This window comes from Aspergillus terreus, genomic scaffold (genome assembly GCF_000149615.1).
Source record: "Aspergillus terreus NIH2624 scaffold_1 genomic scaffold, whole genome shotgun sequence".
Taxonomy (NCBI): domain Eukaryota; kingdom Fungi; phylum Ascomycota; class Eurotiomycetes; order Eurotiales; family Aspergillaceae; genus Aspergillus; species Aspergillus terreus.
The window spans coordinates 2,225,453-2,250,257 of record NT_165972.1 but is presented as its reverse complement, the minus strand read 5'-3'; the positions used below and the strand labels follow the sequence as shown (position 1 = coordinate 2,250,257).

The window sequence follows — 24,805 nt, the reverse complement described above, 5'->3', positions numbered from 1 at the left end:
CCATTGAGACTGTATATTCTTCACTTCGTGTACTTCCAATTGAACATATACATCTTGCGCAACCTGGATCAGTAGTCTAGCAGCTCCACCTCTTGTAGCACATGGCTTGTCCTTACGTCGTGTAACAGCGGCACGACCTGCATGCCGGGAGTAACCTAAACAGGAAATTCGTCCATCTGCACATCTCTTCATGGCGTTGCCACATCTACGAAACCATTTGCCATTCCGTCAATTAGGACTCGTTGTAAGGCGAGAGCCGGGGTGTGCACTGCAGCCAAGCACGCTATAGCTATTTAGTGTCTTCGTCAGGAGCGGGGACGACGCTGAACCCTGCGATGTATAAACAACTCTGCAGACGGCAGATAGCATCGTCTGCAGTAGATGATGATATCGGTCCATCCAGACCACTCGCTAGACAGCACCTACAATGTTAGATAGGCGGGGTCAGACATCTCGCCTGTTGCGCGTGACAATAGATAAATACCCAGATAGCAGCATAGCACCTGCACCTGTCTACTACTCCCCCAACACCACCATGCCGCTATCACACCCACTATATATATCCGCCGCTGCGGGCATCGCCTCGCACATCGCCTACTTCAACAAAGGCGAGCACCACCTCTATGTGACCCAATACCTGAAGCTCTTCCTCGCCGCCATCGCCGCCATCACCGCAACCCTGCACTACACCCAGTCGCAACCCTGGCCGCACGCGCTCTCCACCACCTCCCATCTCGCCGCCGCCTACCTCAGCGGCCTCTACACCAGCCTGCTCATCTACCGCCTGTTCCTCCACCCCCTGCACCAATTCCCCGGACCCCTCGGCTCCCGCCTCTCCAGCCTCTACCTCCCCACCCAGCTCAACCACAACCTCTACAAGCACCTGCACGCCTACCACACGCACTACGGCCCTTTCGTCCGCACCGGCTCCTCCGACCTCTCCATCGCCCACCCCGCCGCCGTGCACGCCCTCTACAGCGCCGCCTCGCCCTGCACCAAGGCCGCCTACTACGACTTCACGCACCCGGGCCTCGCCCTGCAGAACATCCGCGACCCCGCCGCCCACGCCGCCCGCCGCCGCGTCTGGGCCCGCGCCTTCAGCGACCCCCTGCTGCGCGGGTACGAGGCCCGCGTGCGTGAGTACCAGCAGCGGCTGGTTGAGCGGCTGGCGGGCATGGAGGGGCGCGCCGTGGATGCGCGCAAGTGGGTGAATCTGTACAGCTTTGACGTGATGGGCGCGCTGACGTTTGGCGAGGGGTTCGGGTGTCTGGAGCGCGGGGAGCCGCATTGGGCGATTGAGTTGCTGGATGCCACGATGCGGCAGATTGGTTTGTGTGTGCCTATTTGGGTTATGTTGGCGATGAATGCTGTGCCCGGGTTGTCGCGCGATTGGTGGCGGTTTTTGGAGTTTTGTGGGCAGATGTTGCGGTATCGGGTGAAGGTAGTTCTTCCCTTCCTTCGGGGGATGCTGGTGTTGTGGAGTGGGTGTGCTGATGCGCCGGGATAGAATAAACCTGCCATCCCGGATGTGAGTTCCGCGTTGATCGCCCATCTCGAGGGGAGAGACCCCACGCCGAGCGAGGAGTTGCTCCTGGATGGGGATGCGCGGTTGGTTGTTGTGGCTGGGAGGTGAGTTGTCCTGGGGTTGGGGGAGTGGGATGGGCTGATCTTATAGTAGTGATACCACGGCGTGTACGCTGGCGGCTGTTCTATACGAACTAGTGCGTCATCCGGAAGAAGCCGACAAGCTGCGCGCGGAGCTGGCGCCGTACGCGGACGCCAGTGACAACGGCGAGCTTCTCCACTCGCAGATCGCGAACCTCGACCATCTCAACGGCGTGATCAACGAGGCGCTGCGGCTGTATCCTCCCGTGCCCGGGGGGCTGCAACGCAAGACGCCGCCGGAGGGGATCATGATCGACGATGTGTTTATCCCGGGGGACATGACGGTGTCGTGTCCGCAGTATGTTGTGAGCCGATGTATGTATGTCGCGTCCGATGATGTCCCGCCCTTCCGTTAGGAGTCGGTTTATAGAGGTGCCTAGCGGATGAGCTGACGAACAGCCCCCCTTTGCTACGAACAACCGGACGAGTTCATCCCCGAGCGGTGGTATAAACGCCCGGAGCTGATCAAGGATAAGACGGTGTTTGCGCCGTTTACCATCGGTTCGTACCTGAATCCCAGAGAGACACGGCAGTGCTAAGAAGACAGGCCCGTACAGTTGCATCGGCAAGCCGCTGGCGATGCTCAACCTGCGCACCACGGTCGCCCGGCTGGTCATGGAGTTTGACGTGCGGTTCGCGCCGGGAGACGACGGGCGGAAGTTCCTGGACGAGGCCCAGGATAACTTTGTGCTGTACATGGGCGAGTTGAATGTGGTGTTTGAGCGGAGGCGATGAGCCGATGGAGCCATGTGGTTGTTTCGGATACCTTGATGCCTAACCCAGTGCCAATCGCATGCATGTATTGCTTCGGCCCATGCCGATCTATTAGACAAGCTTTGCTGGCCGGGATCCGCGGAACCACGTCGGCGTGCGTAAGCATCTGTTTTCGTCGATGAAGTGTCTGACTGGTTGTGCAACCTGGAAGAAACACATGAGTGGAGATGTACCGGATAAGCGGCATGACAAGAGTGTGAACGAAGAGAGTGTCTTCTGATACTGGATAGGCCAGTGTAGACCACTTCTATAGATCTACTCCGTACTCTATACTTACTGCTCGGCCTCCACCGTCCACGCGGCCAATCACCTTAATGCGCATGTATACCCCGGTTCTGGCCAATCGCATTGAAAGGCTGGAAAGGATGGAAAGTGACCGAAAAATAAAGTAGTGTACCGGTACACCTAGGCAGTCAGACAGTCCGTATATAATTAGGACTCTACTGTATATCATCCGGACATCCGGCCACTTCGTCTTCCACCATCCACAGACACACATAACTACACATCATGCCCTAGTCACATCCCACACATCCTCCGTATACATCTCCCATACATCCAGGCATATCCGATCAAAATCCAATGGCCAACATCCCCACCGCCGGCATCATCGTCATTGTCATCGTCGCCTGTCTCGCCGTCGTCTCCCTCGGCGCCGCCCTCTTCAAACACTATGCTCCCGACGGTTCCGGAGACCGCTTCCACTACTCCCCCGAGCAGCAACAGTACATGCGGGCCATCCGGCTGAAGACTCTGGGGCAGTATCGAAGAGAGTCGATGATGAAAGATGTTGAGTCGGGGTGTACGCCTTATTTTCGTGCTGGTTAGTGATTTTACTGACGGTTGTATAGATACGGTTGAGACTTCGTCGCGCTACTAGACCCTACCCCACGCTCGGTCCACAGCGATCGATCGATCGATACGATTCATGATTATGTCTGATGTTTGATGGGTTTATTTGGCGTTTGGAGGATCCGTGATGGCTGGATCTAGATCTCGATCTGGATATCTCGCAAATAATAAAACATGCAAGTCTTCTTCTTTCTCTTCTTTCCTCTGGTAAACGACCGCACTTTACGAGTACAACAACGGCAGAGAACGCTATCATTATGCATATCTATCCACTTTTGTCTATATTACAGAGGTATCATCCTAGGTCCTTCAAGCCCGCCGCTTGAACCGCGCCGACTTGTTCTGGCTCCCGTACGGCCGCCGCGCCTGCACCTTGTCCTTGCTCATGCTCGCCCCCAGAGTGATGTCCACCCGCGGCGGGGTCGTGAATCCAAAGCTCTTGGCCACCTTGACCAGGTCCAGCTTGTTGATGTTGAACACCGACCGGAGCGAGTGCGACGCATAGGCGTGGAGGTATGCGCGGTAACCGTCTTTGGCGGACTGGATCTGTGTTAGCGGGATAATGCGTGACGGTGGATGAGGATGAGACATACCTGGTTGAGGTAGTAGTTCTGTCCGATGAGCTTCTCCAGCTGCGACTGAATGTCGATGATCTTCTTCTGGGGGAACTCAAACTCCACCACGGGCTGAACATCAGTCAGTATGCCGGCTCAGCCGGAAAATCGAACAAGGGAAACATACCACTCGCGCCTCGCGGAGGACGTTGAGGAATCCAACCTCGGACGGTTGCAAAAGCATGATGGAGCGTCCGATCTTGCCCTTCGTACCACGGGCCGTACGACCCACCCGATGGATGTAGGCCTTGGGCTCATCCGGGGGATCGAACTGGATAATGTAATCGACGGCGGGAATGTCCAGCCCACGCGCGGCCACATCGGTACAGATGAGCGTGCCCTGGGTGGCATTACAGAACTCGAAGAAGCGTTGCGTGCGCGTCTGCTGCTTCAACTTCCCGTGCAACGCGAGAACGGGCAGGTCGATGTAGTTCAGGAGGTCGGCGTAGTATTTCACGGCGTTGCAGCTGGAGAAGAAGATAATGATCTTCTTCTTCAGGTTCTTCTTGAGGAACGTAAATAGCAGGAGGAACCGCTTGTCGGCCTCGCAAATGATGTATCCCTGGTCGACACCATCCACGGTCGCATGCTCCTTACGGTGGTCGACGTTGATGTAGAGTGGGCCGGGCTTGAGTGAGATACGCGCGAGGTCCTCGACTTTGGTCGTCTGCGTGGCGGAGAAGAGCAAAGTCTGGCGTTCCTCGGAAGGCAGGATTTTAACTATCGCAGTCAGTACGCAGTGCGCATTTGGCCGTCGACGGGTACGCACCAATCTGGCGAAGCTCGGCTTCGAAACCAACATCCAGACAACGGTCCGCCTCATCCAGAACCAGAACCTTGCAGTTCTTGTAGACAAAACCCTGGGTATTCTGCAGGTGATCGAGGAGTCGTCCCGGGGTCGCAATCAACAGATTAACACCCTTGTTAAGCTTCTCCGCTTCGGCTCTCCGATTCGCGCCTCCGATAACAATGCCGTAGGTTTGAGAACTAGACCGTTAGCTTAAGCGAGGCGAGACGCGGAACGTAGACTTACTGGAACTCGCAAAGCTCCTTTGCGACACCGAAAATCTGCAACGCCAGTTCACGGGTCGGGGTAATGATGATAACACCAGTTCCTGCGACCACCATTAGCTCCACCTAAACAACATCATCCCACAACCCAGGCATACCGTTTCTCGGCTTGAACCGCAAAGCGCTCAGCATCTCCACCGCCGGAATCAAGAAAGCTAACGTCTTTCCGGAGCCCGTCTTGGCCGCTCCCAGAATATCGCGACCGGCCAGCGTCGGCGGGATCGTCCGCTGCTGGATCTCGGTCATGGTCTCGAAGCCCATCTGGCGAATGGCCTTCATGGTGGGCTCGGAAAGGTTCAGCTCGTCGAACTTTTGCGGCGCGGCGTCGGTGGGCAGCGACAGGCCCATGGTGGACGGGAGCGGCGCTTCAGCATCTTTCGCGGCATCATCCTGCGCGGTCTCTCCGTTCTCGGTCTGCTCGACGTCCTCGGCATCGGGAGTCTCGTCCGTAGGAGGATCCTCGGTCTTTTGCTTCTTTGGCTTTGTCGTCGTCTCGGTCAACTCGCGCTGATCGTCGGCCTCGACGACGCGAGACTTGGACGACTTGGAGCCGTCGGAGACTTTTTGTCTCTTTCTCTTCTTAGTCTGATCCTGAGCGGAACCCATTTTGTGCGACGACACTGTGTAGAAGTCGATGGAACGGGGAGAACTTTGGCCTGCGCCGATAACAAAAGATCCAAAAAGACAAAATTTTTGAACGGGTCCGGTCACGTGTGGCGGATCCAGTGGGGCCGCAAATATCACGTGATATAAATGGAGATAGATTCAATGTTTCGGTCGGTTGTATGTATATCACGTGACTTCTATTAAAGGCACAACAAGACAATGTACATGGTTCTCGATGGGCTATGTATCCCGTTGGGCTAACCGCAGCTGTCCGGATCTGATGCACAAGTCAACAAAACCACATCTACCAGGCTGCATGAGTCATGAATCCTGATGTTTCGCACTGACCTGGCCGTTATTGGCGGAAGCACATCGCCTGTCATGCTTGCCTAGGTCATATCGACCAACCGAGTCAGAACCCCTGAATCAGAAACGAGAGATGGTCTAGTCCGTCTAGGGAACTGCACCCCCACTGGGCTCGGGTTCAGGTTCGGCAGGCTTCAATCAAATGAATGAAGACAATCGCCAAGATTACAGACGTGAGATCCATGTGATGAGACTTGCTCATTCAGTGCATAACTCCAACCCGATTGCTATCGACGGAGACTGAGTGAGCCGACTGGTATTCTCACGTAGGTTCGTGTGCGATACCACTGACAGCCGTTACTCCGTACAGCAAATCTCTACAACTGGCAGGTGGTCTACCCCAGTGGTTTATTACCCCAGATTTCTGACCCCACATGAATAAGATAAAGACATGCCTTCTGGTGGGTGTGTACTGCAACGCAGTCGTGGAATACCTGTCGTATGGTCGGTTTGGGGCCAGCAGTCCCTTGGACAGGCTCAGTGGCTTCTATGAATGATTTCCGATTCGGACCCCCCGCTCCCACAACCTGGAAGGTAACTAGAAAGCCCAACGAAAGAGCTTGGATCTTGAGCGAAGAGGACTTTATAGAGTATCAAACCCTCTCCTTCGCCGTGCCCTTTTCAAAAGGAATGAACCACCCTTCACATAACATCTATCATTTCCTCAGCCTTACTAGCACAGAAACTATCATCCCGCATGGAGGTCCAACAATACTCATGCATCACACCGACACAACCGCGAAACAGATCTGAGACCGCTGTCAGAGCTCATCACGACCGTGATGAGTGGCTTCGGCTGAGTCTGCAGCAGCCAGACTAGTCGGGTCGTAAATCCCAGCTTCAGTCATACTGGCAGCAAGTTCCGAAAAGTAGTTTTTGGCTCCCACGGGAAGATCATGGTACCACTGCGGGTAATCTTCGTCGATGAAGCTTTTCATGAGATCCTGCCGCGCGACAGGGTCCATCAGATCGCTATAGACGCTTTTCGGGACTCCAGCCAGAAGTTGGATGACAACATTCGCTGGTGGCACGGGCAGCTTCTCCAGAAGGCTGGAGCCTGTGCTTTCGGGGTCTGAAGGTTTCGACTGCGCCGTGGCGATTGCATCCCCCAAAGACCTCCTGGATGCTGTTTAATATGATCGTTCTTTTAGGGGTTTGAGCTAGGCACCGTGAGTGTACTTACAGTTGGCTCTTGAGTTGATCGAGGCTGGCGGCTAAATCGCCGTTTTGATCAGCGCTGCCCCTAGCGACACTGGCGATGATGAAAACGAGAAAAGCGATCGAGAATCGCATGATGGGCCTTTGCGAGCGGCTTCTGTGTCCTGAATTTGGATTATAAGATAAAGCTATCTTTGATCAAAGAACGATATGAGATGGGAGCCTTAGTATGCTCGGTACAAGCTGCGGACAAAGAAGGCGGTTAAAGGTGCCCCGATTTAGTAATATGCGGGGGGCTACAAGTTAACACTTTTTTATTGGAGCGATAGATTAAGAGGATCCGTTGCCCCTCTTATGGCCGAGGAGACCATCTTATACCGAAATACCCAGGGGCAACATTGAGCATCTGGTAGCATGTGAATGTGTTATTTCCGACTCGTACTAGCTGGGACTTCTATGATGTCCTTATGGCATTGTCGAAATACAGTCCTCATCTAGATACTCGAATGCGCCATCCAAATAGTGAATAACAATTGGTGTTTGCTCTGCATATGTAGCCAGGGAATCAATAAGCGTTCGTCAATTGTTCACTACCTCGGAATATCGTTCAAGCGTAGGTAGGCTTGGTCCCAGTGATACCGTATGCCTACTATTAGGAGTACTTAACTCAGCGTTTCATATGCCGAAGCTTCGTTGAGCAAGTGACATGCAGAGTCAGCCAGCATCTTTCAGTCGCAATCGTCATGGTTATATGTTCTCATCAGCCCCGTATACGTTAGGAAATAGGAACTTAGTCGTGAGAACTATACTTCAATGTTTGCTGCCAACGTGGGCATATCTGATCGGGATATACGTCGATCTGTTGAATAGTCCAGCTTGATAAGTTGTCACCATATAGAACAGGAATTATAAAGGAGGATCTACTCACATCATGAGATCAGCTGCGCATAACGACACTCCGAGAGTGGGTATACGTCTTGTACAACTGGTAGGCAATGACACTAAGAGACCACTTGGAGCTTAGTGACCAGCACATGAGGGAAAATACCCAAAGACATAGAGAAACAATTAGCCCATGGGGTGTGGAGAGACAGAATCAGGGTAAAAAGGGCCAAAGGACCAGTCTTGTTTGGTATCGCTCCGCGGTCCGATGCACCGATAAACCTAATGCGTAGAAACTAAGGTTAGATCTAAAACAGCTAGGGCAAGCTTTCAGCATCTATACAGTCATACCAACGATATACGGGGATGGGAGTGTGGTTTCATTGGATGTGCGGGTTGCAATGATGCCCGTAACCTAACATGCCGTTATACTGCTGTACATCCGTCCAGTGTATAGACACCTTATAGGACATTGCGTGTATTGCGTACGTATACAAGTGTATATGATACGTGAAAATCTACCCTGCCGACACGGTTCGCGGTTGGCGGTCCTCGGACATGTCGTCATGCCTTGAGGGGATACTTTGTGGCGAGAGCGGCAAGTGATAGATATAGTGAGACGGTCGTTGTATATATTGAGAATCATAGACAACCCTTTGTCGTGGGTTCCTCTGGAGGTATACTATCATTCTTCTTCCTGTATTGGTCCACCAGTCATAATCTACCTCGACAAACACAAACCAAGAGATCGCGCTATACAACATGGAGAAAACCTCGTCTGACGGCTCCTTTTGCATCACCATAGACAAGGAATCTCTTCCCGAGGGAGAATCCCCTTTGGCAATCAAACAGTTGAAGAAAGTTGCAAGAGAAGGCATTGCTCTGGCTGGAGGTCCTGCAGCCATCTTGCTCCAGATTTCTCATCCAAAGGTTGGACAGGGCGTTGCCGATCACAGCACATTGACGACCAGAGCAATCAGTCGTGCCCAGTATACCCAGACGTACATCTATGTCATGATTTTCAGCAACTAGGACGAGAAAGGCGCAATGCGAGCCTAGGTAGACAAAGCACACTCTCGAGTCAAAGGAGGCGAGAAGGACAACGCCTACGATGCGATGGACCACGAACTTCAACTTTGGGTAGCCGCTACAGTCTACACCTCCATGGTTAGCATGTATGAGCTGATTTACGGGCCTCTTCCTCCTGATATGGGTGAGCGCGTCTACCAAGCGTACTCTATCATGGGCACATTGCTGCAAGTTCCCCGTGAAATCTGGCCAGCTAATCTGCCCGCGTTCAGGGTGTATTGGAGGGACATGGTCGAGAATCACCTCGAGATCACTGTCGATGCACGCATGGTTCTCGAAGTTCTCTGGCATCCCAATGGCATCCCGTTCTGGATCAAGCCTGCTGTTTGGGTTGCCATGCCCTTCATCCGTCGTACCACGGCCGAGCAACTGCCACCTGCCATACGCGAGCAGTTCGCCCTACGTTCCACCAAATCCTCGCGAGCTATGACTAGTCTTTTATCACCGGAATGTCTGGTGTGTATTCTTTGACCCCACGATTCATTCGGACGCTTCCAAAGACCTATTATATGAGGCTTGTGCGGAAGAGAATGAATAAGAGAGGAGGTCAGCTCGTCAAGGATTGAGATGTGCGTAGCAGTTTGGGGATAAGGATACATATCAACGACTGGCGAGCTTTCCATTTGCGATGATTCTTTATGTGTTTGTTTTTATGTACCTGGTTGGACATTCACCTGCACGAGAACAATACGTTACATATTATTGCTTTTGTTGTATGAATCAGTTTCTAGTATCAGGCTTTCATTCTTAGTCTTCGTCCTAATCCCGGTCATTCTACTTCTTTCAATATCTATGTCTATGTAACTACCAATGACTTCTTATATTGTCCCTTCTATGAGACCCGAATCGCTGGGAACTATTATGGCACACTAGTCATGCAGAAGCCCTCCAAGCAATCTGAGGAGGGTGTAGTTTGAATGAAATATTCTTGAATTGTACATGAAGTATACTATACGAGGAAGGCTGTCTGGTCTGGGTGTCACGCATTCAATCCTCCCAGTCATCAGTCTCAACCCCCTCGGCGGAATCGTGAAAGGAACGATTTCTTCGGTTTCTGTTGCTTGGACGGTTCAACAACGCCAGTGCGTAGGTCATTCCCATATCTCGCCAAGGCCTTGTCACTGTGGTACTTTCGGTACTTTTTAGTGGCATCGGTGCCTGCCACTGCTGAGAGGACTGTATACACAATGTCAGAGGTAGGACAAGCCAGGGGAGTTCAACGAGAACACACCTTTCTTTCCGCCGGGATGTAATTCTTGGAAAGAACTCAGATCGTAGACGGTGTTGTCGATGATAACCCACATATCTCCGTCTGTTGTATGCTGGGAGATTTCATTCTTGGAATACTGCTTCTCGGGTTCTTCGGCCATGACTTTCAGATCACTGATGTGACTATACCGATGTCTTGTCTAGCCAAATCACCCAATTCTCTGTCAGAATCCCAATATAGTCTTATTTGTATGAATGTCCTGTGTGTGAGGAGCATTCACATGCCCAACGCTAGAAGCACATTGGCGCTAACACCGAGGCGAGGTACATAGTCCGTTGCCGTCCACCGTTATAACGCCTTTTGTCCGATTCGATGCCCCCGGGCATCTCTACGTGAAGGAGAGACTATCTGAAGCCGGTAATCCTGTGGTAATTGACAATACCATCTGATAGCCCGTTTGCTACTAAAAATGCACTGCATAGATAGCATCATACATACAAGTTCGTCATAGACTAGCCCAAAAGACTGGCCTACCCATCAAGTGCCTGCACCACCTGCGCCCAGTCCCCAAACCCATACGCACCAGGGACACTCGCTCCATCAAACAAGCTAGCAAACACAACGCGATCAGCCTGCTCCCCCTCCCAGGGCTCTCGTCCATGCTGCGCAATGACATTATCATAGACCAACACATCCCCCTCCTGCCACTTATGCAGCACGCGGATCTCATCCGTGATCTTCGCCAGGTGCGCCAGATACTTCTCCGGGATGGGCGTGCCATCCCCAAACAGCTGCTGCGTGACATTCTTCCTCGCTTCGCTATCCAGCTGCGCTCTCTTCCAGTACGCCGCAAGCCCCGTGAATAGAGTCGGGAGTATGTGCCCGGCTGCGTCCGGATCACAGGGAGCCGGTGCGTCAGGACGAGGCGCTGGCCGTCGTCACTCCACTCCCAGGTTGTGTGTTTGCCGCGCCCGTAGCGCGCAATCTGCGCTTCGATTTTCTCTCTCCGCGTCGTGGCATCGTCGTCGTCGCGGATCTCCTTGCCGAAGGCCTGACGCAGCGTCGAGCCCCCCGCGTACTGCGGCTGCACTTGGTAGACGACACGACTGAGGATGCCCTTCTCGGCGAGCTCGTCGATAAACTCTGGGATTTCCTGCTGCGCGCGGCGGAACAGTTCTAGGGATGATGAGATGGGCGTCTCGCCGCCCTTGGCGGGCGCCCGGTGGTTGTAGAAGAAGATGTACTCCGGGGCGTGCGGGACCTGCGGTGACTCGTTGTGGTTGTAGATGAGGACTTCCTTGGGCGCTTCATTGGCTGGGGCAACGTTCGGAGCGAGCAGCGGTCGGTCTACGACGATGCCGATGATCTCGTGCGGTGTGTAGCCGAAGGCGTGGGCGAATTTGCTAAAGTCCTCGGCGTTGCGGATGGGTAGGCCGCGGAAGAGGAGGGTCCCGTGGCGGGCTAGTTGTTTGGTGAAGATGCCATCGCGTGCTTGCAGCTGCTTGATTGTCTCGACCACGCTGTCGAGGCTGATGTCTGTGTTGTCCTCGACGTCGGGACGCAGGGCAAGTGGGATGACAGTGTTGGGGGGATGAGGGGGTCCCAGGAGACGCTGGTTCGAGGATGGGAGATCGAACGTCTTGAACGATAGGAGACTTGGTTTCTCTCCGTTGCTTGAGATGGATGGGATGGGTGTCTGTGTTGAGACGGCCATGCTTCTTTCACTGATAGCTGTGTATGAGATAGAGCATATGGAGTTTGGGTTTCAATAGTTAACGGTGGCTGCTTTATACGTACAGATCCCCTCATCTCCGTCGGGATCACAACACTATGATTCGATGGGGTCGGCCATCCCTGTGCCACCGAATGATAATACTGAGTGGCTATCATGTCATTCTCGCATACTTTGACGTGCTCGAGGCCAAGAGGTGACACTGGAAGAAGCAATGTGTCCTACTGTGTGGACATAAAACTCGACATTGTCACTGTTTTATACCTCTACTCAAATGCCACAAACATGGTTATCAGCAAACCCGATCCAGATGTTGCCATACCCGACAATACTCTCCCATCCAAGAATGGCACCAACTTCTTCCACAGCACCCTCTTCCAAATCCTCATCGTCGGCCTCTGCGCCTTCTGCGCCCCAGGCATCTGGTCCGCCATGAACGGCCTCGGCGTCGGCGGCTCGCAAAGCCCGGACCTAGTCAACGCCGCCAACGCCATCCTCTACGGCATCATGACCGTAACCTGCTTCGCGGGGCCCTGGCTCACTAACGCCATCGGCTTCAAATACACCCTCTCGCTGGGCTCAATCGGCTACCCGCTGTACGCCGCCGGGCTCTACCTCAACAACCGCACCGGGGCCACCTGGCTCGTCTACCTCGGCGCCGTAACCTGCGGCATCAGCGCCGGCTTCTTCTGGAGCGTTGAGGGCGCCATCGCAACCGGGTATCCAGAGGCGCACAAGCGCGGCCGCTACATCGCCACCTGGTTCTCCTTCCGCAACTGCGGCAACATCATCGGCGGCGCCGTCGCCCTCGCCATCAACCACCGCACCACCCAGCGCGGCCAGGTCGGATACCAGACGTACCTCGCGTTCATCGCGATCCAGTGTCTGGGGCCGTTTGTGGGGCTGCTGCTGTCGAATCCGGAGAACGTGCAGCGCGACGATGGCACGCGCATCGAAGCGCCGCGCGACGTGCACTGGCGCACAGAGCTGGCCGCCATGTGGCGTCTGCTCCGCAGCAGGTCCATCCTCCTGCTCACCCCGCTGTTCTGGTACTTCGGCTGGATCCAGGCGTACCCGGGCACGTACCTTGCGACGTACTTTACCGTGCGGTCGCGCGCGCTGGGCAGCTTCATGCAAGCGGTCGTGGGTACGCTGAGCACCTGGCTTGCCGGGTCGCTGGTGGATCTGCCGTGGGCGAAGCGGAGGGAGACCCGCGCGGTGGTCACGTATGTGTTTATTGCGCTGCTCAACAGCGCGACCTGGATCTGGGCTGTGGTGATCCAGAGCGAGTACCGACGCACGCGTCCTGTGCTGGACTGGGGCGACCAGCGCGCGTTTGGGCGCGGGTTCGGCGTGTATCTCTTCGAGCGCATCAGCCTGGCCATGGTCGAGAACTATATCTACTGGTGTATTGGGAACTTGTCGGATTCGCCCGGGGACCAGATTCGGTATAGTTCGCTGCTGCGCGGGCTGGAGACGGCCGGGGTGGCGGTGGGGTTTGGAGTGCAGGCTGTGCCGACGGCGTTGATTGCGACGGCGAGTGTTAATATGGGGTTGTGGTTTTTTGCGCTGCCGTTTAGTTATTATGCGACGTTGCGGGTGGTGCGGAAGTTTCATACACTGCGCCGGGAAGGGAGGGTGCAAGCGTAGGTTTTCGGTCTGAGTATGATATTCCGCTACATAGAGGCTCAGGTAGGTAAACATGGTAACAGGCAATATATATTCTCGCTCATGCTAATATCTACAAGAACATTATTCTCTATTGAGATCCGGTATTAAACACTATACACCAGCAATATCAGAACATGCGCCTTTGGGCATGCGCACTACACCTCTGTCCCATGAGGGGGCTAGGCGTGGTGGCCAGCACGGCGATGATGACGCTTCGTGTTGTTGCTCTTAAGCTCGCTAAGAATCTCATCAGCAGCCTTCTCAGCGACCATGTACGTCGAGACGGCCGTAAAGGTGCCCGGAATCCGAGGGTAGACCGAAGCATCCACGACACGCAGACCGGACACACCGCGGACGCGGAACTTGGAGTCCAGGACCGCCATCGGGTCGTCATCGGCGCCGATGGGGCAGGTGCACGAGGCGTGGTGGCCCCAGGCAGTGTTCTTGATGTAGTCCTGGATCTGCTCATCGCTCTGGACGGCCGAGCCAGGAAGGACCTCCTCGACCTTGTACGCCTGGCGGTCAAAAGCGTCACGGGCGAGACCGATAGCCTCGGTGATGGCCTGGAGGTCAGACTGATAGTCGCCAACGCCAGTGTCGAAGTAGTTGAAGACGATCTCGGGCACATCGAGAGGGTCGGCGGAGCGCAGGGTGACGGAGCCGGCGGTGTTGCGGGGGTGGGCCTTGAGGATAGCCCAGGTGAACCAGTCGTGCTCCTTGGTGGCGTTGATCGAGTAGCCCGGGAAGTAGCCGCGGAAGTTGACGGGGCCGCCGAAGACGAACACGTCGTAGCTGTCGTCCGCGGTCACGGAGCTCTTGTAGAACATGGTGGCGGCGAGACCGGACGAAGAGTAGATGCCACGGTCGCCGAGGACAGGGCTCTCCCACCGGTCGATGCAGGGGTCGTCCTGGCCGTAGAAGCTGAAGGTGCAGTCCTCCAGCTCAGTGAAGTTCCGGGGGGTGCGGCCTTGGACAGTGGTCTCGTAGTGGTCCTGGAGGTTGGTGCCAACACCGGGCAGGTCGGCGATAACGGAGATGTTGAACTTCTTCAGCTCGTCGGCGGGACCGACACCGCTCAGCTTGAGCAGCTGGGGCGAGTTGTACACACCACCGGCCACGATGACTTCACGGGTCGCGTTGACGGAGCCGGGGACGCCGGGCGCAGCGAACTGGTGCAGGGGGCTGGCCTTGTAGAGGTACTTGCCGTCGAGGAACTCGACACCAACGGCGCGGGGAGGAGTGACGGTCTCGTCGAAGACGACCTTGGTGACCTGACAGTTCATGCGCACATCGAGAGGGTACTTCTTGGAGCCGTCGTCGTTCTTGGCGTCACGGACGGAGACGATGAACTCGCGAGGGCCGTTGCGCTTGCCATCGTTGGTGGAGATGGGGATCTGGTAGAAGCCGGGCTCGGTGTCGCGGTCCTTGGAGTCCTTGTTGGCGTCGCCGAGGAGCAGGGTGCCGAAGTTCATGAGGATGTCGGTGGCGTTGCCCAGGGCAAAGGCACCGCCGGAGAGCAGACTGAACAGCTGAGGGTCCTTGATAGCCAAGCTCAACGGGGCAGTCTGATCGTGGAACCATCCGTCGTAGCCGTGGCCCTTTTGTCCGGGAAGAAGGTAGCCGTTGTTCTCCATGCGCACGAAGTACTGGCGCATGTTCTCAGGGGTCCAGGAAGAATCGCCAGTGAGGGTAGCAATGTAGTCAAAGTCGGACTGGTGGGGATAGATGGCGATCAGAGCGTTGTGGGCAGTGCATCCGCCGAGCGTGCCGGTACGAGGGTACAGCGTTCCCTTGAGCACAGAGCCCTCCGGAGGGTTGAGGCCGGTGTATTCTCCGCCATCGGGAGTCTCGTAGGTGGCCTTGTAGTCGCGGCTCTGTCTCTCATCGTCCTTGTAGTGGTGGACGAAGAAGTTCCAGGCAATCTCGGGGTCCTCCGAGGCGACAGCAGAGTAGGCCGGAATCGAATAGTTCAGGCTCAGACCCTGGTCGTCACCAGCCTCGATAAGAAGCGTCTTGTGGCCGGCCAGGGCCAGACGAGCAGCCAAAGGACCACCACCGGCACCCGATCCCACAATGACATACTCATAGTCCTCGAGCTCCACGGCCGTCGTGAGGCCGGCGGAGAGGGCCAGAAGGCCAACCAGCCGCTTGAAAATCATGGTGATAAAAAGATTGTAGTGCGGTATAGAAGGACATCAAGCGTCCGGTATGCCCGCTGGGATAACGGTTTTTATAGCCATCACGACCGCCGTCCCCTCAAGACGATCATCGCTCAGAAAGGAGTAGTCCATTTGCATGTGTAAACAGTCCCTGGCCATCATTTCGTCCATTTCCTGCAAAGCGAGGCTAAATGAACAGATATTGCCTTGGTTGGCTGCTGGGGAAGATTAGTTCACTCTAGATGGCCCACTTGGCGGACCAGCGGACACAAGCGAGGCGAATGATGGAGATGCTGAACCCTTCTCGAAATTAGGGATCGCCGCAACGACCCCAGCGAGGACGTCCGCGGGCAGCCGCATGCCCCTGCTACGGGGCTCAGAAGAAGTTGAGGGTCCCGGTCCTCGAATCATGGGGGGTCTGGGACTGATTCTTCAGGCTAGTCTTACTTTTAGTAGTACGTATGCCGGCTGGGTCGCAACGGCAGAAATCCGAATTGTAGCCTGGATGTCAACATTTTTCCATCTATTAGCGCGGCGTCTAGGGTCCACTAGACAGGCGGCTACTGAAGATTATCACTCCTGACGAGCAGAGTATGCAGGATAAGCTGCATCCACCGTGCTTCTGGCCAAGCGTTGTTTGCATAACTGAAGGCAAGACTCATGAACGATCGACCAGTTGTAATTTGACCCCGTGTCGCTAAGTCGATAGTAGGGAGAACTGAGGATGCACCTGTCAGTATTTTCAAATGCCGGACCAACCTTTCAACGGGCTCTGCGGGTGGAGAGACGGCGACCACGGAGAGTGTGGAGGGCCACGGACGGAAGTGTATACTTTTCCGCTTTAGTCGACCGTTACCGAGCCCCGAACGGAGTCTGATGGAGACAGTCGAAAAGGGGGTCGGAGCAACAACCGTTCCGGGTGGCAAGAGTGTCAGAGCAATGCCGTGTCAGTGCAGACCGTGCCTGACTAGTGCCATGCGAGAAACGCCATATGGCATAGTGAAATAGGCAGTCTCTTAGTGCCCCGACGATCATCGCTCCAGCCGAGGCTGATTGGCGACTGGTCCGGAACTGAGGAAATTGATATGGAGTTATACGGGCCCGGAAGCAGTTCAACAAATCCGAGTCTTCTTGTTTAGTGGTTCTCGGCTGCTATTCTTGTCTCTTCATTGCCATTGTTCGTACAGGTACAGTTCTGCTGCTACTACGGAGACTTTCCGCTCCGAGGCATGATAGATAGTATGTACACAAGACCACACATCTCACATAGATAATCCTCGATGAGCCTACAATCAGACGTGGCTATTAGCATTGCACTTTTTTGTCTCCTGGTCAAGTCTCCATGCACCTCGACTCCTACATCGCCTGGGCAATTCAATGTGGCTGCAATGCTAAGCTTCACCGGCTCAATCCATCTTCCTCCGGAGATCCGGGGCTCAGTGATCAACTGTGCCGATCCAAATGCAATGGAACACCGTAGCCACGAGAGCAGGGAAAGAGGATGATCAGGCCTGCTCTGAAGCAAGTACAGGAAACAACTACGTGAACAGGAGGAGGTTTAGGTTCAATAATCCATTAAGCCAAGGCATCAATGGGGAAGCCGTCAGTGTAGCCCACAATAAGGTTACCCGTGATCGTCCGTCTCCTTCCTGGCATCTCAAACTATCCAAGCCGAGGTTGTACTCCGTATGTACGATGTAGATGGATGGTCCAAGGCAAAAGCTCGGTTGGGGCGCCCAAGCAGGCATAGTCCCTCGCTAAGTTCTTGACAGCTTGTCTTGACGATGGGTCCAACGCGGAATATCATCTCTAGCCCAATTGGCAGTTGTCTTGGGCGCCGATCAGGAGAGAAAAGTGGAGCTTTTCATGACTGACATGGACGGGTTGTCCTTATTCAGTCCGCTCCAACTGTACCTACTCTGGAGTAGTACGGAGTATTACTTGCAATAATATACCGGTTCGTCGCGGGACAGATCGCACCCCATCTTAACACGAGCAAATAACTTCCACCGTGCCCCATTTGGCCCCTTGGAGGTTGGGTGTGAGTCTAATCGGCAAGAGGTGTTGATGCCGGAGTTGCGGTTGTATCACAATAAGAAAGATGTCGGTTTTCGGTTGTCCTCCGATAAACGGTTCCCACAGCCACCCGAATCCCCTAACATCATGGTCGATAGGGGTAAAGCTCTCATGGACTCGTGTAGTGGGGAATGCCGAGTATGAGCCGAGAGGAATTACCAGTAAACATATCTGAGGAGTGCTGATCATTGATCAACATGTCCTGTGTAAGCTTTTACCCCGGCTACAATCAGTCTTCGTCTATTGTTCAGAGTAGACAGGGGTAATCTGTATGGCTAAGTCGAGGGATTGACGGTCAAAGCAGCACAATACTGATAACATCTGGACTGTGGAACTGTGTTCTATTCCGCCGGTTGCAATGATATCTGATCAAAACTGGAGTAAGTGTTACGTCCTTTGATTCAACTGTCGAGAAATATATCTGTTACATTAGGTGGTAGGTATGGTAGTGCTCCTTGGATAATGAGGCAGATGCTGAGACTGGGTCTCACTGAGCATGAAGTGAAGGTGAGGACTTGCCTCTGTTACCCTACCGCGTCCAACTCAAGCAATTGATCCAGGAATGAACAGATCCTGACTACTTCCAAGTCGACGGTATCAATATAGAGAGCTCAAATACCTTCGGACTTCAAGAAAGCGAAGTGTGGTATAAAGTCTGCTTTTCACGTTGTGCATTCTCCGATGCTCCTCCATCTCCTAGGATTCTAGGACCAGACGACAACAAGATCCCATCCATGGCTTTTTTTTTCTCATCTTTCTCCGATTGAGATTGATTGAACATATCATGCTCCTTGCCCAGATCTCGGAGGATATTGATGAAGGATTCTAAAACAATTATGACCTGTCTCTGCAGGTCAATACCGTATTGGCCCATCACCTCTATGTGGACTGCGATTGTATAATCGTGTTAGAGCCTGGGCTTACAACTCTGTTCTCTCTGCAAATTGCATTTATCATTGATGCATTATGGATCGATAATTGTCTCACATAATTGTGGTCCAAGCTTGTGCTTTCGGTCATGTTAGAATGCTGGGACTGGATGACCATATTCGCCCTTCATTAACTGTCCACGCTGATGCTCTTGTTCAATGTATGTCATCTCGTTGGCAGATTCAGGTATACAATCCCTCCGCTTCGACGTCATTACGCCCACCACATTGACGTGTGTTGATATGATATCAATTGCCGTCTCGTGTGGCGGGTAAATCCTCCGATTGGCAGGTCGAGCCTTGGATGATCTCATTTAATCTGCCTCAATCGCGATCCTGGATCGTGTTGCCGTTGTGGATCGCCTCGTGGCTAGCAGAATTTGATACTATAACTAGTTGCGTGGATGAGGGATGTGCTCCCATGTACGACCTCTATGCAACCCACTCTCTACACCAGGTTATTCATGGCTCTCACAACGAACCCTAGATACCAGGGTTGATGTCATGCAGGCCGGATGGCACACATTGTCCTATTGTAAGCCATGGCAATCGACGTAGCACGGCCGCCGAGTGGAACCTATCAAACGGCGGAACCGCTCATGGGCTTCGAGAATCATGTCATTTAATCTATTTGGTGTCCACCCGAATCAGGATTCGGCCAACTATATTAGATTAATTGCGTGGCGCGCCAACGGTCTGACATGGAGGCCCTGGACGCATTGTTGATCATGACGTATGTGGATATCGACTCCGATGCTATTTGTATCTATATGGATATAGTTAGAGATAGGATGGTATATAACGACCGTTGAAGACTATGTCGATGTGTAGTATCATAATCATCTGTTTATATGTTTATATTCCCAGTAATCGCATACTCGATTGATTAATATACTTATACCTAAACCTTTCTCGCTCAGTTCCATCACGACACCGCCATAGGTCCACGAATATCCTCCCAGCTCTATCCCTTAAGACTCTTCTTCTCCTCCGCCACCCCAAACTTCAGCATAATGTCCGCAAGCACCGAACGCCCCACGAACGCCGAGCAGACTTCTCCCAGTCTCCGCGTCAAGGAGCCCGCTCCCGTCGACGGAGAGAAGCCCTCCACTCCCTCGAACATTAACGCCACATCCGAACAGCGCGATATGCCCTCGCCCGCGCCCGAAGATAGCCAGTCGCAGGCCTCAGCCTCAGGCCAATCGTCAGGCCTGTTCGGAAAGGCAAGAGGTTTGACAGGCAACCTGATGGGCACGCTTCAGGGTGTCACCAAGACGGGCAGCCAGACTGTTGACAACATAGTGCCTCTGGACCTGTCCATCTTGAAGGGTCTCGAAGTTGGTGAGGGAGGACAAGTCCTTGGAAAGGACGGCAACCTGCTAGGCCGGCTAGTGGAAGGAAACCCCGCGGATCTGGTGGGACAGACTGTCGGCGACAACGGGGAGATTCTCGACGATAACGGGGGTCTTATCGGTCGGGTCGAGGCTGTTCCTGATGCGGTCCGAGACGTGGCAGGTCAGGTCCCTGGTGCGCTGTCGAACATTGCTGGTTTGCCCATCAAGGATGGTGGCATCGTCAAGGACGGCGCTGGTGAGGTTGTTGGGAAACTGGTGGAGGGCGATCCGAAGGATCTGGTTGGCCTTGCCCCCAACGAGGAAGGAGAGGTTCGGAACGACAATGGTGGTGTTGTCGGTCGCGTCGAGCCGACGTCCGAGGCAGAGCATGTCGTCAAGGACAGCGACAAACCAATCACCCCGAGTACTATGCTTGGAAAGGAGGGCAACCCCTCGGAAGCTCAAGCCGATAAGGAGCCAGCCCGAAGAGAAAGAAGACCTCCCTCCCCTGTCCACCTTGGAAGGCCTCAAATGCAACAAGCTGGGCAAAATTATCAGCTCCACAGGCAAGCCCGTTGGCGAACTGATCGAGGGCGACCCCAAGAAGCTCTCTCGCATGGGAGCCCAGCTCGACGCCAAAGGACAGTTCTGGGATAACCGCGGCAATGTCATCGGCAAGGCCCAGACCATTCCCACCGAGGAGCATCAGGATGAGCCCGTCTTCGCTGGCCTTGAAGGGCTCCACGTGGTTGAGGACGGGTGGGTGGAAGACGACAAGGGAAAGAGAGTTGGAAAGATCGTGGAGGGCGACGCCAAAAAGATCCTCGGTCGTCCGGTCGATGAAGATGGAGAAGTCACCGACCAGCACGGCAATGTTATTGCGAAAGCGGATTACTGGGAGGCTCCGGACGAGTCTGAGCCCGAGGTTGTTGACCTTTCCCATTTGAATGGGCTCACTCCCAACAAGCTGGGATATGTCATCGGATCCAACGGCGTTCCAATTGCCCGCGTTGTTGAGGGCAACCCGAAGGAGCTGGCTGGCAAGGAGATCGACGACGGCCAGATATGGGACGGTCGCAAGCCGATCGGACGGGTCGAGCTCATTCCTGAGAACGAGCGCGAGAAGAAACCAGAAGGGCCCTTCTCCGGCTTGGACAATCTCACCGTGAACAAGGACGGCTATGTCGAGGATGGCGAAGGCAACATCGTCGGACAGGTCACGGAGGGCGATGCGAAGGCTCTTCGTGGTCGCGCCGTTGATGAAGACGGTGATATTCTCGACAAGTTTGGCAGCACCAAAGGCCATGCGGAGCGTTATGAGCCGCCGGAGGAGGAGAAAGTGGAGGAAGATCTCTCCATCCTGGAAGGCAAGACTGTCAACAAGGCCGGAAATGTTGTGGATGCCCAAGGTACAGTCTTTGGACGGATTGTGTCTGGTGACAAGCGTCTGGCTGGCCGAAAGGTCGACGGCCACGGTCAGGTCTGGGGAGATGACGGCAAGGTGATTGGCAAAGCCGAGCTCATTCCTGGCGCTGAAAGGCAGAAGCCGGAGGGTCCGTTCTACGGCTTTGAGACCGCAGAGGTTGGTAAAGATGGTGTCGTCGTTGATGCCTCTGGACGCACCATTGGCCGTGTGGCAGAAGGCGATGCCAAGAAGCTGTTTGGTCGCAAAGTCGACGAGGACGGCGACATTCTGGACAAGAATGGCAACACCATCGGCCGTGCAGAGCGTTGGGAGCCTGAAGAAAAGAAGCGCAACGTCAACCCCATGGCAGGACGCAAGGTCACTCGCGAGGGCGAGGTCCGGGATGTCGACGGCAACCTCATCGGCAAATTGACTTCTGGAAACCTGGCAACCCTTATTGGAAAGGACATCGATGACAATGGCTACGTAGTGGACAACGATGGCAACAAACTCGGTGAATGTACGTTGATGGAGAACATACCACCGGAGGAACCAGAGGAAGAGCCAGGTCCATCCCCTGAGGAAGAGGAAGCACAAAAGAAGGCCGAGGAGGACAGGCAGCTGGCAAAGAAGATGAGCATTATCGTTGGCCAGACCCTCGACCGCATGCGTCCAATCTGCAAGATGATCTCGGAGGTAAGTTATGCCACTGTCAATCTTTCATTCATGTCTAACTGTTTTCTAGCATATCGAAAAAGCCGAGCGTACTCCAAAGGAAGAGCTGGACGAAGAAAAACTCGTCCAGAACGTGAAGCCACTTCTTGAAGAAGGAGGCAGTATCCTCCAGGAGTGCAACGGTGCCATCAGGGCACTCGATCCGGACGGGCAGATTGCCGCCAATGCGAAAGCGCGAGCTGCATCCCACGAGGCCCCTCCTGAGGAATACGCCTTGGCTGATCAGCTCAAGGAGCTCACGGATACGGTCGTCCGCACCGTGGAAAATGGCCGCAAAAAGATCGCCGACATGCCCCATGCGAAGAAGAAGCTCAACCCCCTGTGGGGTCTTCTCAGCGAGCCGTTGTTCCAGATCATTGCCGCAGTGGGCTTGTTGCTCAGCGGAGTGCTTGGATTAGTTGGACGTCTGCTTGATGGTCTGGGCTTGGGGCCTTTGGTGAATCGTCTCCTGGGTGGTCTTGGTTTGGACAAAGTCTTGCAAAACCTAGGATTGGGCTCGTTGACAGATGCTTTGGGGTTGACTGGGAAGAAGTGAATTCGGGGGCTGCTTATGTTGTGATATTCTTTTCAATTATGTATTCTTTTAATGAATGTACGCGAACGTTGCTCTGAACCTGTCTTCTTCTATAGTTTCTGATATCTACTCCAGAGAGAGATTAATTATTGTCCTCTGTATAATGGATACCAATAATAGCCATTTGGAGATATCCAACGGATGCTAGACCTTCCAGAAGAGGTGGTTAGAGGGAGTTTGAGCACGTAAAGCATCCAAACGTTGCATAACAATAGATTCAAACGTCCTATATCAGGTACGCCATAGTCCGCATGGTTCATTTTAACCTGTTTCTGGAAGAGCACTGGAAGAGTACAACAAAGAGTAGATATCTCCAAAGTGTTTCCGTATGGTCTTTTATCCCTGCCTTAGGACATATCTACAGTATGCGTTATGCAATAGCTTAACTACTTCCTATTATCGGTGGTTCTCTTTCAACTGGGTGAATAGTTGCAAGAGATGGGTTGTTTGGTATCAGGGTTCCATGATCTTCTAAACCATGCAACCAAAAGGATGAACGTGCAATCTGTGAATCTTCAACGTTCTGGGACAATGTACATGGGCAGGCTTTTCTTCTCAATTGCTCGCAGTGACTTCATCTTCACCCCGGCTTTGTAAGTAGTTTGATCTGTATTCTACTTGTAGTGAATTTTCTTTTTACATTCGAATTCTGACAATATAAAGCCAGCCATTGCTCTTCTACATCCGTCTGTCTGTTTCTAAAGTCTCCAGCAGCATCAGAACAACCCATATCATTGTCGTGTATGCACAAGTTCACTGGATAGAGCAAGCATAACCATGGGAGTCACAGGCAACATCGTCCCTAGCGCCAGTGCCGCATCTTCAGCCAACAAGCCTGTCAAGATTCTCATGATGCATGGTGAGTATGCCATGTCTAATACCAACCAGCCACTAAGCCAGTGCAGGCAATGGATCCAGCGGCTCCCGACTAGACTACAAAACCAGACATCTCCAGCCCTTAATCCGAGACGCCATCAAGCAGCGCACAAACCAAAACGTCGAGTTCTTCTTCCCCAACGCCCCCTTCCTCCCCACTGGATTCGACGAAGACTCATTCACCTGGGGCCTGGGCGATTACCGGATGTCCCGCGTGCCAGGCTTGGACAAGTCTGTCGCCTTTCTCTTGTCCTATCTCGAAGAGCACGGTCCGTTTGACGGCATCATCGGATCTTCCGCCGGGTGCTGTGTGGCAGTGGCATTAGCCTCGCTCCTAGAGAATCCCGATCGTTGCGCTGAGTTCTCCGTCAAGGTGTGCATGCAGGCTCCCCTTGATCAGGGCGGTACTGACCACAGCAGACCTCGCATCCTCGCCTTCGGTTCATCCTCGCGTATAGCGGCTGCGTGATGGAGAACCCGTGCTATTCGTCGCTGTACTCGCCAAAGGTCCAGACTCCCGCCATGTTCTTTATCGGTGAGCTGGACTCGTTTATCCCCCCGGACCTGACGATGCGCCTTGCGGATTGTTGCAGTAATTCTGCGGTTGTCACGTTTTGGGGGACTCACTACATTCCGCGTTTCCATGAGACCAACAGCGCTGCCGTGGACTTTGTTTGCAGGGCTTTGGCAGGAGGTAGAGAGGAGGATGCAAACAACTGGGTGGATATTTAGGCGTTATGTATATCGGCGATTACCCAGGCCACAATAGCGCGCTTGTAATTGATTGTCCTCTTGTTGAACTTCAGTACGAATTGCAGCTGTAGTGGGTTGACTATGGAGTTTGGTCGGAATGGATTCACTGTTAATGGAACTATTTTCACTATCTAGTATCATTGTGCGATTTTGCACCGTTCGCTGTCATACCTAGACCAGAACCTAGCCAAACCTATGAAATCAGACAAACAGAAAATCGACGGATGAAAGGTACGTTCCATGTTCTCTCCCCTCCAAGGCCTTCCATGCGGTC

At 53.8% G+C, this 24,805-nt stretch overlaps 10 protein-coding genes across 10 annotated transcripts; 6 read left to right on the top strand and 4 right to left on the bottom strand.

Moving 5' to 3' along the window:
- Positions 1-535: 535 nt before the first annotated feature.
- Positions 536-2,400, top strand: ATEG_00808 (cytochrome P450; the record flags this gene model as incomplete). Its single annotated transcript, XM_001210894.1, has 5 exons — positions 536-1,441; positions 1,508-1,629; positions 1,679-1,980; positions 2,065-2,166; positions 2,213-2,400. 5 exons carry the CDS (start codon positions 536-538, stop codon positions 2,398-2,400), a joined length of 1,620 nt encoding a protein of 539 aa, XP_001210894.1.
- A 621-nt stretch (positions 2,401-3,021) lies between these two features.
- ATEG_00807 (uncharacterized protein) lies at positions 3,022-3,381 on the top strand (the record flags this gene model as incomplete). Its single annotated transcript, XM_001210893.1, has 2 exons — positions 3,022-3,262; positions 3,302-3,381. 2 exons carry the CDS (start codon positions 3,022-3,024, stop codon positions 3,379-3,381), a joined length of 321 nt encoding a protein of 106 aa, XP_001210893.1.
- A 219-nt stretch (positions 3,382-3,600) lies between these two features.
- Positions 3,601-5,582, bottom strand: has1 (ATP-dependent RNA helicase HAS1; the record flags this gene model as incomplete). Its single annotated transcript, XM_001210892.1, has 6 exons — positions 3,601-3,837; positions 3,885-3,977; positions 4,033-4,625; positions 4,675-4,892; positions 4,939-5,020; positions 5,075-5,582. 6 exons carry the CDS (start codon positions 5,580-5,582, stop codon positions 3,601-3,603), a joined length of 1,731 nt encoding a protein of 576 aa, XP_001210892.1.
- A 1,127-nt stretch (positions 5,583-6,709) lies between these two features.
- On the bottom strand, positions 6,710-7,241 carry ATEG_00805 (uncharacterized protein; the record flags this gene model as incomplete). Its single annotated transcript, XM_001210891.1, has 2 exons — positions 6,710-7,067; positions 7,132-7,241. 2 exons carry the CDS (start codon positions 7,239-7,241, stop codon positions 6,710-6,712), a joined length of 468 nt encoding a protein of 155 aa, XP_001210891.1.
- A 1,509-nt stretch (positions 7,242-8,750) lies between these two features.
- On the top strand, positions 8,751-9,548 carry ATEG_00804 (oxygenase MpaB family protein; the record flags this gene model as incomplete). The annotated part of the gene is made up of 2 exons (XM_001210890.1): positions 8,751-8,918; positions 9,048-9,548. The coding sequence occupies 2 exons, from the start codon at positions 8,751-8,753 to the stop codon at positions 9,546-9,548; spliced, it is 669 nt and encodes a 222-aa protein (XP_001210890.1).
- Positions 9,549-10,086: 538 nt separating this feature from the next.
- On the bottom strand, positions 10,087-12,001 carry ATEG_00803 (uncharacterized protein; the record flags this gene model as incomplete). The annotated part of the gene is made up of 4 exons (XM_001210889.1): positions 10,087-10,253; positions 10,309-10,469; positions 10,822-11,114; positions 11,189-12,001. 4 exons carry the CDS (start codon positions 11,999-12,001, stop codon positions 10,087-10,089), a joined length of 1,434 nt encoding a protein of 477 aa, XP_001210889.1.
- A 525-nt stretch (positions 12,002-12,526) lies between these two features.
- Positions 12,527-13,298, top strand: ATEG_00802 (uncharacterized protein; the record flags this gene model as incomplete). Its single annotated transcript, XM_001210888.1, has 2 exons — positions 12,527-13,166; positions 13,273-13,298. 2 exons carry the CDS (start codon positions 12,527-12,529, stop codon positions 13,296-13,298), a joined length of 666 nt encoding a protein of 221 aa, XP_001210888.1.
- A 571-nt stretch (positions 13,299-13,869) lies between these two features.
- Positions 13,870-15,849, bottom strand: ATEG_00801 (GMC family oxidoreductase; the record flags this gene model as incomplete). Its single annotated transcript, XM_001210887.1, has 1 exon — positions 13,870-15,849. One exon carries the CDS (start codon positions 15,847-15,849, stop codon positions 13,870-13,872), a length of 1,980 nt encoding a protein of 659 aa, XP_001210887.1.
- A 4,018-nt stretch (positions 15,850-19,867) lies between these two features.
- Positions 19,868-22,863, top strand: ATEG_00800 (DUF3659 domain-containing protein; the record flags this gene model as incomplete). Its single annotated transcript, XM_001210886.1, has 3 exons — positions 19,868-20,269; positions 20,370-22,289; positions 22,339-22,863. 3 exons carry the CDS (start codon positions 19,868-19,870, stop codon positions 22,861-22,863), a joined length of 2,847 nt encoding a protein of 948 aa, XP_001210886.1.
- Positions 22,864-23,679: 816 nt separating this feature from the next.
- On the top strand, positions 23,680-24,510 carry ATEG_00799 (uncharacterized protein; the record flags this gene model as incomplete). The annotated part of the gene is made up of 3 exons (XM_001210885.1): positions 23,680-23,761; positions 23,808-24,151; positions 24,199-24,510. 3 exons carry the CDS (start codon positions 23,680-23,682, stop codon positions 24,508-24,510), a joined length of 738 nt encoding a protein of 245 aa, XP_001210885.1.
- Between the last annotated feature and the right edge of the window lie 295 nt (positions 24,511-24,805).